Genomic DNA, 12,736 nt, shown 5'->3' with positions numbered 1-12,736 from the left:
TTAACGAAAACTAAAATCTTTTTCTTTTTTTTGAAAGTACACTTCAATACTGTACTGTTTTTTGTAAAATAATTTTTTCAATTATCTTAAATCTGTACATATAATTTCAATGTTTTTCAAAAAATACAAGACAAGCAATTACTGATCTTTGTCATTCATGGTATCTTTAATCGACACTTCGACGATACGGCGGCCATCTTGGATCGCAAGGCATTGTGGGGTGTCCAGGGGAAAATAAAGCTCTGTTACAGTAATAACGTCGAAAAGAATGCAACGAAAAGATGAATTAGGATGGCATATCGATCACTTTTACCCATAAAAGAAAGGAAACACACGAAACTCTATATATTCTCCGTCATCTTTGTTTTGTTTCGCCCACCGACATAAGATGGACGCCGTATCGACGGAGCACGTAGTCCGCATTGCTTGATGTGTTTGCGTGCGATAGAGGTATTGGAGTCGTAATCTCATTTCTTCAAAAAGTGAGATGATGGATGATAGCTACACAAATAAATTCATAGCTACATGGCGATCTTATTGGATTATGTGTACCTTATACCATGCACGATTCATTATTTCCTTGCAAATAACTTACTCACGGCTCCTTTGTTGGATGTTGCGTACCACCTCGCGAGAAAATAGAAGAAGGAAAACTGTGAAAGAGCATAACAAAAAGAAAGAAAGAGGGAACGAAGGAAAGACATGATGGAAAAATAGAACTAAGGAAAAAAGAATGACAAGACAATAAGTAACGTCAAAAAAAGAAAAAAAAAAAAAAAAAAAAAAATGCAATAAAAGAAAAAAAAGCAATAAAAGATCGCGTGCAAAATAATTACTATTGACATGAAAATATTGAATATCAAAATGACACGCATAATAAAACTAAGCGAAGTGATAGCTGCACGTTATAGACTAGACAAGGGTTTATAATAATAATAATAAATTATCAATTACTTGCTGGATCATTATATATATTCTAATCGGTCATTTGTCTTAATGTTTACTGGTCGACAGGATATCAAATAGACCATTCTATTATATAATTACCAATGAAATATCTATTTCAAAAAATTGATATCTTCACACGTGAAAATAACATGTTATTTTCACGTGTGAAGATAACACCATTGCGATGGCTATTCAAAAATACACGTAAAGAGTTGCCTGAAAAAGCCAAAACATACTTCATTGATAATTATCAATGCAGTTCGCTGCGCTCACTCGTGAGAGATCTTTTCAACACTCGAAGATAAAATTCGTATCTCCGCGCGCCCATGTAATATCCTCTATATATTCGAACTAAACGAGAATGATAGCTGTACACTTTAAAGACTAGACAAGGGTTTATAGTGATTATTATTAAGTATCAATTACTTCAGTGCTGGATCATCATAAATTGTTTTTATTCGGCCATTTGTCGATAGAATGTCAAAAAGACCAGTATATTCAAACTAAACGAGAATGATAGCTGCACACTATAGACTAGACAAGAGTTTAATGATAGTTATGAATCGACTTAGTTACTAACTATTTATTAGCTATTAAGAGAAATGTTTTTCAATAATGAGCAATAATGGCAAAAAGCGCCAAAAACTAGACTTTCGTATGAGTTTTGATTCCAATTTTCGTTTTGGGTTAACGCTCAAAACCTTTTTTAAACAGTTAGAAACTGATGTACTATGATAAAATGCCTGTTTGAAGCGGGTATTTTCAATTGTACAAAGATGTTTTGATGTATTTGTGTTAGAATGTTGCTTTGTCAGGCTTTTTTATAGAAAATATATGGGAAATAAACAAATGAAGGCCTAAACATAATTTTCGAATAAAATTTTTGTTTTGGGTTAACATTTTGATTCCACTTTTATCGGTCAGTCATCTCCACTTCCAAACAAGTTAAATTTCTGAATAACAAGATTTTAGCCTTGTACAACAACCTTTCTTCATGAAAATAATTTTTGGCGCTCACTGCTTGAATACGAAAAGAATTATCTCTTAACTTATAACTATTTGGAGGAGCACTAGTTTATCAGTTATTAGTGCTGTTTCGTGTAAGCCTTCGATTGATTGATTGATCGATTATCAATCTATCTATTCCATTATACCTGTTACAGCCCAATACGTTACGAAAGGAGGACGAGTGGTACGAAGCCCCAAGAGACTAGGATATTAGTACCCTCCCCGGGTGGGGAATAAATTGTAACCCCTTAAGGAATCGAATTTCGTGCTGACATGTTTGTAATGAAGTCAACGTCTCAAGTAAAGTTGTTGAGTTGTAAAAGGCGTTTTCTGTCGTCAGTTCCACAACATTTGGTCCTTCGAGCCGGATTTTGCATCGTAAAACTAAAAGGAAGTAATTTGTAAAGCGATTGAAAGCTGTGGGTTGACTAAAGTTCGAAATTCCAAGGTCAACATTCATCAGTCGTCACACGTGTTCGCCGCCATGATGGCCGATCAAGAAGAAGATTATTTTAGTCGCATGTCTGTTGAAAAACTCCGTGCCATTTTGCAATCAAAGGGTTTGTCGACGAGTGGAAAGAAGAAAACTTTAATCCAAAGGTTAGAAACACATGAATTTTCTCTGAAATCGTATCAACACAAAACACTCGACATTAATGATGCAGACTCTTTGCCGACACATAAAGAAAATAAACAAAACGCCGCTCTAACGAAAGTTGAGCCACATTTAGAAGAAATCGAGCAACTTAAACGTAAATTGAAGATATTGCAAGGAGATGTCGAATCTCTAACCCTTGCTGTCACCGAATTAAGTAAAAGTTCAACAAATAAGATCAAAATGCAAATGAGATTGCAAAGATTGAATGAGTGTCGTATTTCATGTCTCGATTTAAGAGAGCAGTTCGTATCCCTCACTGCTGAAGATGATGTTGAACTTCGTAATTGCAACGAAATTTTGAATGCAATAGACAGAGCTATCGATATCGCTCAAGAGTATATCGAAACAGCAATTTGTAAATCAGCTGAAAGTGTATCGTCTAAAGAAACCCGCCAAAACCTAAAATTACCCAAATTAGAATTACCTACGTACGGTGGTGATTTGTTGAAATTCCAGAACTTCTGGGATCAGTTTGAAGCCGCTGTACATAACAACGACGACTTACCGGACATACAGAAATTCACTTATCTACGCTCAGTACTGAAAGCTAATGCATTGCAAACCGTTGATGGATTCGAAGTCACTGGAGCGAATTATGCGCCCGCAGTAGAAGCATTAAAGCACAGGTATGGTAGAAAACGAATTGTAATTTCATCGCTTATAAAGTCAGTTATCAACTTGGAATCAACGACGAGTATGTCTGCACGCGCCTTACGTGACCTGCATGACACATTAAAGAACAGGACTAGGGCCCTAGAGGCTCTAGGTGAACAACCAATGGCACATGCTTGTATCTTGTTACCAATGTTTGAGTGTAAACTTCCGCATCAGCTTCTAGAAAAATGGGAGTTAGAGCTCGCAGACATTAAAGATGAAGAGATTGATCTCGAATTATTCTTCAAGTTCCTAAACCGACAACTTGTCTCAAAGGAAGCTGGTGAAAGAAACCAGCAAGCAACTTCTACTTCAGGTATCCACGGTCAAGGTAAAGTTAAAGTTGAACGAAAACCTGCTGCAAACGTCAAACAAGACAGATTAACCACAGCATCTACCCTGTTTAGTGACGCAACCAGTGTAACACCTTGCTGCGTATTCTGCAAATCTAATCATGAGTCAGGGGACTGTCCAGAGTTTAAGAAAAAATCGGTCGAGGAAAGATGGAAGCTAGTCAAGTCAAGCAAGCTGTGCTATAACTGTTTGAAGCCTTCTCATGCTAAACATTTCTCCAAGGTGTGTCGTCAGCCTAAATGTTCTGTAGCTGATTGTGGTCGACGTCATCATAACTTACTTCACGAGCAACGTACTTCAACACAGACACCTACAGGTGCTACATTAAATGGATTTGCTACAACTGACTTCAAGAAGCCAACAGAAACTTTGTTACCTACAGCGATTGCCAAGTTGTATGCAAATGATCAAAGTTTAGTAGCACGTGTACTCCTAGATTCTGGAAGTCAGCGATCATACGTTCGTAAGACCATTGCAGAAGCAGTCGGCCTTAAAGGTCCAACAGAGTCAGTAAGTGTCACAACGTTGGGTGGTGAGACAAGTGAAGCAAAGAGACTACAACGAGTAAAGTTTTCTCTCTCTGCGGTCAACGGAAATTCGTCGGAAGCTGTTACGATGGAGGCTCTTACGATCCCAAAGATCTGCAATCCACTGGGTCCTGTAAACTTGAATCTTCATGAGAACGTTCATCTGAAAAACTTGAACTTTGCAGATTCTTGTCCACGTGATTCTGTGGAGATAGATGTGCTGATTGGTGCCGACTTCTACTATAGCTTTGTAACTGGAAATTGTGAAAGAGGAAATTCACTATACTCGCCAACAGCTGTGGAGTCAGTTTTCGGTTGGGTGCTTACAGGCCCAATAGAGGGGACAAGCAAAAATACTACTTCTATGATAGCAGTCTTAGAGAACAATGAAATTACTCAGACTTTGAAAAGATTCTGGGAGCTGGAAGCAATTGGAATTTCTAAGGAGGAGAGTGCCGTTCGTTCCAAGGAAGAAGAATGTGCAGTTGAAGACTTTAATTGCGAATTAAAGTTTGATGGATCCAACTACGAAGTGCGGCTACCATGGAAACCGAGCCATGCAAATCTGACTGACAACTACAAACAAGCTCTGCAGCGATTGGAAGGAGTTGAAAGAAGACTGAAACGTGACCCAGTAAAGGCAAAGGCTTACATTGATGCGATCGACCAACATACGGAGAAAGGATTCGCAGAGGAAGTTCCCGTCGAAGAGAAACAGTCCACGAACGTTAGATACTTACCGCATCACGCTGTATTTCGTAATGATAAAACAACAACCAAATGTAGAATCGTGTTCGACGCCTCGGCGAAGGACGAACAAGGCGTATCTCTGAACGACTGTATACTTCCTGGTCCTGCCTTACAACCAAATCTAGCATCAGTTCTTACCCGCTTTCGTACTCACAAGATTGGTCTGCTCGCAGATGTAGAAAAGATGTTTCTGCAGATCAAACTTGCAAAACCAGATCAAGACGTGCATCGTTACTTGTGGAGAGAGCTTAACTCCGATGAATTACCACGTGTCTATAGAATGAATAGACTTACGTTCGGCGTGAACTGTAGTCCGTTCCTTGCTATCGCAACAATTCATGCGCACGTTACGGGCTATCTCGAAACTGTTCCAAGAGCTGCCAAGGAACTTTTAGAAAACATGTACGTAGATGATTGCTTGACAGGTGCAGAAACAGATGATGCTGCACTAACATTGACTCAAGAACTAACTGAAATCATGAAGAGTGGTGGTTTTAATCTCACAAAGTGGGCAAGCAATTCTCAACAAGTGATGGACAACATTCAGCCTGAACACAGAGCACCGTTGCCAATGGTAGACCTTGCATCAGAAGAGTCCCTCAAAGCACTTGGCGTGTCATGGGACTTAAAGTCAGATTGCTTCAGATTCATTCCCCCAAAGGAAGTAGCCACATCTCGCACCCCCGCTACGAAAAGAACTTTGCTTAGCCATGCTTCAAGGATTTTCGATCCTCTTGGATTGATATCACCGTTCACAGTGAGAGTTAAGATCCTCTTCCAGGAACTGTGGAGAAAAGGATTAGAATGGGATGAATCTCTAGACTCAGACACTGAAAGCCAGTGGTCCTCATGGAAAACCGAGCTACAGCAAGTTACGAACATCGCCATACCTCGATGTTTCGGCGAAGGCCTTAACTCGAGATCAACTGTCGAATTGCATGGATTTGGGGATGCTTCCCCAAAGGCATATGGAGCTGCTGTGTACATGGTAGTAAAGGATGAGTCTGAGCAGGCAACAGCACATCTTGTTATGTCAAGGACAAGAGTCGCACCTATTAAAACAGTTTCACTACCAAGACTCGAACTCTTAGCTGCAGTAGTTAACGCTAGACTGTTGAAGTTTGTTGTAGAATCACTTGATGTGAAGACCAACCGTGTTGTATGTTGGACTGATAGCATGGTAACACTACATTGGATAAGAGGACCGAGTTCTAGCTGGAAGCCTTTCGTTGCCAATCGTGTCTTAGAGATACAGTCAACATGGGACCCCGAGAACTGGAAGTACTGTCCCAGTAAGGAGAACCCGGCAGACTTGTTGACACGTGGTTTATCGTGCGGCGACCTTGAATCTAGTGAACTGTGGTGGAACGGGCCCAAGTGGTTAACCTCGCCTGTAGAGGAGCATCCAGCTCAGAGTTTTTCCAAAGAGGAACCCGATGACTGCAAGAAAGAGAGAAAAGCGACACATTCGTGTACATCTGTCCTAACAAAACCTGTACTGATAGTGGATCCAAACCTTTATAGTACGTGGTTGAAGTTGATTCGTGTTACAGCCTACGTTCTTAAGGCTGTAAGATTGTTCAAAGCAAAAACTGTTTCTACTGTGACTGAACTGTCTAGCGAGGAGTTGAAACAAGCAGAGATGTATTGCTATAGAACTGTTCAAAGGGAAGTGTATTCAGAAGACTACAAGACACTGAAAGAAGGCAAACAGCTGACAAGTAGCAGCCCTCTCCTTCGACTTGACCCATACTACGACGAAAAGAATCAAGTCTTACGAGTAGGAGGACGACTGCAGTTTGCGGACCTTCCTGAAGAGAACAAGCATCAGATTATCTTACCTCATGGACATATCGTTGTACAAAGACTAGTAAGAGATTTACACGTCCAGCTGTTGCATGCTGGGCCCGAGACTGTTCTGTCGACTTTACGAAACAAAGTTTGGATCACTCAAGGGAGAAGAGAGGTGAAAGGTATCATTAGAAAGTGTGTTGCTTGTCAGAAACTTAGAGTGGGACCTTGTGGACAGAAGATGGGGCCACTACCCAAAGAGAGAGTTCAATGCTCGCCCTCGTTCACAAATGTCGGCATTGACTTCGCAGGCCCATTGTATGTGAAGGAAGGTACAAGCACCAAGAAAGCCTACGTGTGCGTGTTTACATGTGCGTCTTCGCGTATGGTCCATTTGGAATTGACGAACAGTCTCACAACAGACGAGTTTCTACAAGCGCTGAGCCGTATGACAAGCCGACGAGGTTTATGCAGTACGATATGGTCGGATAATGCAAAGACATTTAAGGCTGCAAGCAAGGAGATCCAAAAGTTCTATGGTAATCCTGCAAAGAAGAGTAACGCTATGTGGAGCAAGCTCGACCAAGACCGTATTCAGTCAGAATTGTCGTCCAAAGGAATAACATGGAAATATATCACTGAACGTTCGCCATGGAGAGGTGGTTGGTGGGAAAGGATGTGCAGAGCTGTTAAGGAGCCACTTCGCAAGGTTTTGGGTAAAGCACTTCTTAGCTTCAGTGAACTTAACACCCTGCTTATAAAAGTAGAGGCAGTTATCAATTCCAGGCCAATGACAGCAGTAAGTGATGACCATAGAGATCTATCGCCAATCACTCCCGCTCATCTAACCATTGGAAGAGCACTTGAAAGTTTGCCAAGCCCTACGAAAGACGACCTCGAGAGTTCAACAAAAGGAACAGTCACAAGATATTTGTACTTATAGAGATTGCTTAATCATTACTGGAAGCGTTGGGAGAAGGAGTATCTGCATAATTTAACGACAAGAGTCAAGTGGAAGACTACAGAGCCCCCCGTGCAAGTGGGAGACATAGTGCTAGTCTCTGAAGATAACGTTAGTCGTCTAAAGTGGCCATTAGGAAGAGTGGAAAAAGTACATCCCGGACGAGATGGTCTCGTTAGAACTGCGACAGTGCGAACAGAGAAGAATATTATACACAGACCAGTACAGCGTTTACACAAGCTAGAAGTTGAATCAAGTCTTCAACAGGAGTACAAGGAAAGGGACTTTTCTCCGAATGGTGGGGAAACGGCTTGCGAACAATCTCGTAATTCAAGTGAGAGTGAATCTGATATTGTCCCCCAGAGTGGACAAGGTGGGGAAGATGTTACAGCCCAATACGTTACGAAAGGAGGACGAGTGGTACGAAGCCCCAAGAGACTAGGATATTAGTACCCTCCCCGGGTGGGGAATAAATTGTAACCCCTTAAGGAATCGAATTTCGTGCTGACATGTTTGTAATGAAGTCAACGTCTCAAGTAAAGTTGTTGAGTTGTAAAAGGCGTTTTCTGTCGTCAGTTCCACAACAATACCAACTATATATGTAATCATAATAACAACCATGCTTTAAGTCAAAACGTTTGTCTGTGTGAATTACAGTTTGTACTGGCAGTGTAAGCCCAAACACTTCATGTATGCTTTATACACAAATTTCATTTAAATTGAAAATATTTAAAATTAGAATTTTCGAATAAAATTTCAAAATTGAAAAAATATAGATATAAAATCTCAATAATTAAAACTATGAAATCGATTAGGATAGCAGTGACGTTGGGAAGGAGTGTCCTCCCAACTTTATTTTCCTGATATTCACTAAATTTTCAAGTCCTGAGCCCAATTGCAACGTTTTGTCTTATGTATATTAGTCTTCTCAGTATATTTTTCAATCTAAGTTACATTTTCATTTTAAACTACTTCGATATTTTGCTTACAAAAACTCAAAGTTGCTTCTCTTCAAAACTGTTTTATCGTTCGATAGATGAGGCCATTATGGAACACGCCGTTTTATCGATATCCGAACGATTATCCATATAAACAATTCTTTAAGAAAACAAGTTTTTTCCAAAAACTGTAATAGCGTAATAAGGCGATCTCTCAGGAGCACATTGTGGGCAGATAATAGTTGTTTATTTGAGTGGATGATACTCGATTACTTTTGTCTAAAGTGGAAAACTTCGCTTGTGATCTGTGGCTTCTTAATATAAACTGGTTGAAGTTCAATTTCCTGTAGTGTTTCACACGTGTTTAAATCAATATTGCATGGCTGTAATTAGCAATATTTTCTGGGAGATATCCTTCATTTTAAATACTTTCTTTATTTATTCTCGTGTTATTTCGTCTTTTCTCGCCCGGTCTAAAGAAAAGACAAAGCAGAGCTGATAAATAAGGCGTTTCTTTAACAGAATAAAAGTATACTGTTTATGAAATAAAGAAAAGCAATGCCGTGACTAACGTAGACTGTAGTTTGAGGCTATAAATTTCAAACACATCAATTGTGCTTGTTCAAATTAGTCATCTAATTGCTTCGAGTAGCTTCGGACTCAATTATCCATCATCAGCGAAGCATTAAAGAAACGCTTCCTCTACCCACCGTTAAGTTAACTCCTTAGCAACGGCTCACCTGCTCTAAGAGTATCAATGTCTTCGCTGTTTACCGTTCAATAGAACGTAATAAAATGAGAAAAAAGAATGTTTGCCAAAGACAACTCATTTAAGCTCACCTGCTTAGAAGTGTCGAGTTATAATCTAATGCAAAGTTAAACTCAAATAAAGATAACAGAATGAGGGAGAGGTTTAGAGTGATAAATGGTAAAAAAGGGTTGCAATTGTTGTACGCTCAGATAGTTCATTCATTTATTCTCTTCTCCCTCCCGTCCTCCCGTCCAACCGTCCTCCCGTCCTCCCGTCCTCCCGTCCTCCCGTCCTCCCGTCCTCCCGTCCTCCCGTCCTCCCGTCCTTCCGTCCTTCATTCCTTCATTCCTTTTCTTACTTAAATCCTTTCTCTATTTTTCCTTCTTTCTCTCCTTTTCCGTCTCATTTTTCTTTTCTTCAAGGCCCAGCCTTGCTCAATCCTTAAGTAGATACTGATATTAATCATTCATCGCACACCAAGCTCTAAATTTGTGGCTTAAAATGATGCTTAAATTTTACAGCTGCTTTTTTTTTTTTTGGATGATTTAGAATTAGCTCTTTATATCAGTAATCTTTAAGATTGTTTGCGTGTATGTACGAATTGGTTTGTAAAACGCCTACTTAAAAGCCTCCTCCTTCTTAATGTCGTTTGACGATGACCTTCCTTCAGGAGAATCAAACACTTCCTTGTTTGGTCAGTGGTAAGATTGAGCGTGGTGAGCAAACGCGGTTCAATTTAGAGAATGGGAAGCGATCAAACCATTTTCATTATTCATTACTACTCCCAAAAATTTTCAAAAAACTATGACTCACTTTCACTTTCACTTTCTTTTTCATTATTCATTATTCTTTTTTATTTATGTATTTATTCGATATATTTTTTTCCAAGTCTGCAATTAATCATTTCTTGGGTTTAGGATGCAACTCATTCATCATTCAGGGGAATTATTAAAGCGTTGTCAATTATTCATTCGTAGAACTGCTTCTGTGCCTAATTTTATTTTGTTTCCAAAGACATGTTTCCTTGAAAAACAATTTCCGGTTGAGACGTTGGAATTCCTTAACTTCTTGTTGAAGTTTTTTTTTACCTACTCACATTTGGGATCTCAATTCGACTAGCAGACATTGCATATTAAGATTTTCTGTTTGTCGTCAGTTATTTTTGTTCCATGGAAAAAAATCATTTTCGCGAAAGAACACCTTTTCATAAGTCGGTACGCCCCGAGCTCAATTTCATATTTCAAAAATATAGGTTTTCAAGAACTTTCGCATATTGCAGTTTAACAATTAAGGAAAACGCTATTTCTATCACACAAGTCCGGCAAAACGTTTGAAGTTAAGAGGATTCTATTTTCATTTCTTTGAATCTTTGAAGCCCCCCAAGCAAAACACTTCAATTCCATTCTCACTTCGATCGTTTTGGATGCTATTGCATGGTTAAGACGTTAAGGACCGCTTTTGAGACGCTCGCGGCGTGTGCTAAAGCCCCAAGTAGTTCTTGTTTACCACTTTTAGATAATCGTTCTTTAAAATCAAATCTATACGCTTTAAGAGTCCACGCTTTCCCTTAGAAGATCTTATCGCCCGTAAACGTGTAGTAAGCATAATGTAAGTACAAAATGACCAGTGCTAGTGCGAGTCAGAAGTAAACTGATCGATCGTAGAGGCGAAAAAAAATCTTTTGTCAAGACTGACCCTTTCTTTACACTTTTCCCTTTTCAGTGGTAAATTTTAATTACACAAACAAGGAAAAACATAGTACAATTTTCTCATAAAATGAAAAATAAAATGGTTTATGCCATTTTTTTACTTTTATCAATTATTTTATTTTCAAATAGTTTAATTGTCCTTAAAAAATTCACGTTAATTTTCAAAGATGTCTAGCCAACGATTTTTTTCCGAACTTTCAGAAAAACCATTTTAATGGAGTAAGTTCAAATGAATATTTTTTTCGTATTGATACGACACGACCAGCTCTCACGAGAGCTTGGCGAGGGAATATATAATTTGTACGGTTTTTGGAACTTTGTTTTTAATGCTGATAAATATAATCTTAAATTCTAGGGAATAGATATACTCACGCTGTATGTCACAAAGCTAATTAAGAACATAAAAAGTTCGTTTTTTAGTTGACTTATTTTACCAACCCTAAATGTGATAATTTATTGAGAATTGGTTTTGGTATCACTAAGGTCAATACACAACTCACTGAAAGACGGACTTCTTAGGTTGACTGAACTACAAAGAGAGAGAGAGAGAGAGAGAGAGAGATGTCTTTTATTTAATCTCGGGAAATTTCATCAATGTACAAATTGGTTTTCATGAAAACCGAGTTCATAGGTAATATATATAAAAAATTAATAATAACGTTAAGAATATATAGACAGATTTATGAAATAAATTCTCATCTACCCCCCCAAAATATTATAGTAATTAAAGTGTTAAGGACCAACAGACGAAAGATTCCTCTTAAAAGATTTTAAATTATTGGACAGTCTGACACTTTGGGGTAACGAGTTCCACACTTTTGCACCGTCATAAGAGAGAGCTCTTTTTAAAAACTCAGTGCTGGGTTTCGGTAACTTTAAGCACTTCTCTCTACCACGAAAATCGTAGGTATTTTCTTGAAAATAAAAGAGTTCCCTTACAGATTTTGGTGCAAGTGCATTTAAAGTCTTAAACATCATTATTGCTTTATGCTCCTTTCTTCTTCTTTGTAAGCTTTTCCAGCCTAAAGAAGAGAGCGCAAAAGAGAGAGAAAAAGAGAGAAAAAGAGAGAAAAAGAGAGAAAAAGAGAGAAAAAGAGAGAAAAAGAGAGAAAAAGAGAGACATTTTACTGTAGTCCAAGATGAAAATACTTGAAAATAATTTCCAAATGTTTAACACCATGGCAATTATTGATCTTAACAACATGTTATTACCAATCACATCGCGCGCGCATTGACTGAATTCTTGGTAGGGAAACACTTACAGCTGCAAACCGGATCTACTTTACCTCAAACAGGTGAAACGTTCTTCTCTGAATTACTCTATACTGTATAATTTATATATATATATATATATATATATATATATTTGATGTGCAAAGTGTATGTATAAAATAAATAATCGTACTTATATGTAGTTTAACATAGTTGTTGCTGTTTGAAGCGTGAAGCTTGTTGTTAAGGTAGCTGGACATATCATTCGTTGACAATTACATCCTGAGGTTTATACAAACCTAGAATGTTCTAAATAAAGTCCATGGGACGGTGTACCGTTTATTTCGATCGTTTGTACTGTATTTATTTTGCGCACTAGTAAAGAGGAAGTCCTATAAATGTTTAATCGTTTATGGTCTTTTTCAATGACATGTAAATCAACTTCTCGGCCAATAGATGTCAATATAATGATATG

At 38.4% G+C, this 12,736-nt stretch overlaps 1 protein-coding gene across 1 annotated transcript; it reads left to right on the top strand.

The window, feature by feature from the left end:
• Window positions 1–2,108: 2,108 nt before the first annotated feature.
• On the top strand, window positions 2,109–8,209 carry LOC148905068 (uncharacterized). The gene has a single exon (XM_089024276.1). The coding sequence runs from the start codon at window positions 2,441–2,443 to the stop codon at window positions 7,631–7,633; it is 5,193 nt and encodes a 1,730-aa protein (XP_088880402.1). The 5' UTR covers window positions 2,109–2,440; the 3' UTR covers window positions 7,634–8,209.
• The last annotated feature ends 4,527 nt before the right edge of the window (window positions 8,210–12,736 follow it).

This window comes from Actinia tenebrosa, unplaced genomic scaffold, assembly GCF_029948245.1.
Source record: "Actinia tenebrosa isolate PJP-AT-01 unplaced genomic scaffold, QUT_ActTen_1.0 PGA_scaffold8__29_contigs__length_14323225, whole genome shotgun sequence".
Taxonomy (NCBI): Eukaryota; Metazoa; Cnidaria; class Anthozoa; order Actiniaria; family Actiniidae; genus Actinia; species Actinia tenebrosa.
The sequence above is the reverse complement of the archived record's forward strand: the minus strand, read 5'-3'. Positions and strand labels throughout refer to the sequence as shown.

What these genes read in the sequence shown, in the direction of transcription:
- LOC148905068 (XM_089024276.1), top strand. Translation starts at nt 2,441, where the DNA reads ATGATGGCCGATCAAGAAGAAGATTATTTTAGTCGCATGTCTGTTGAA.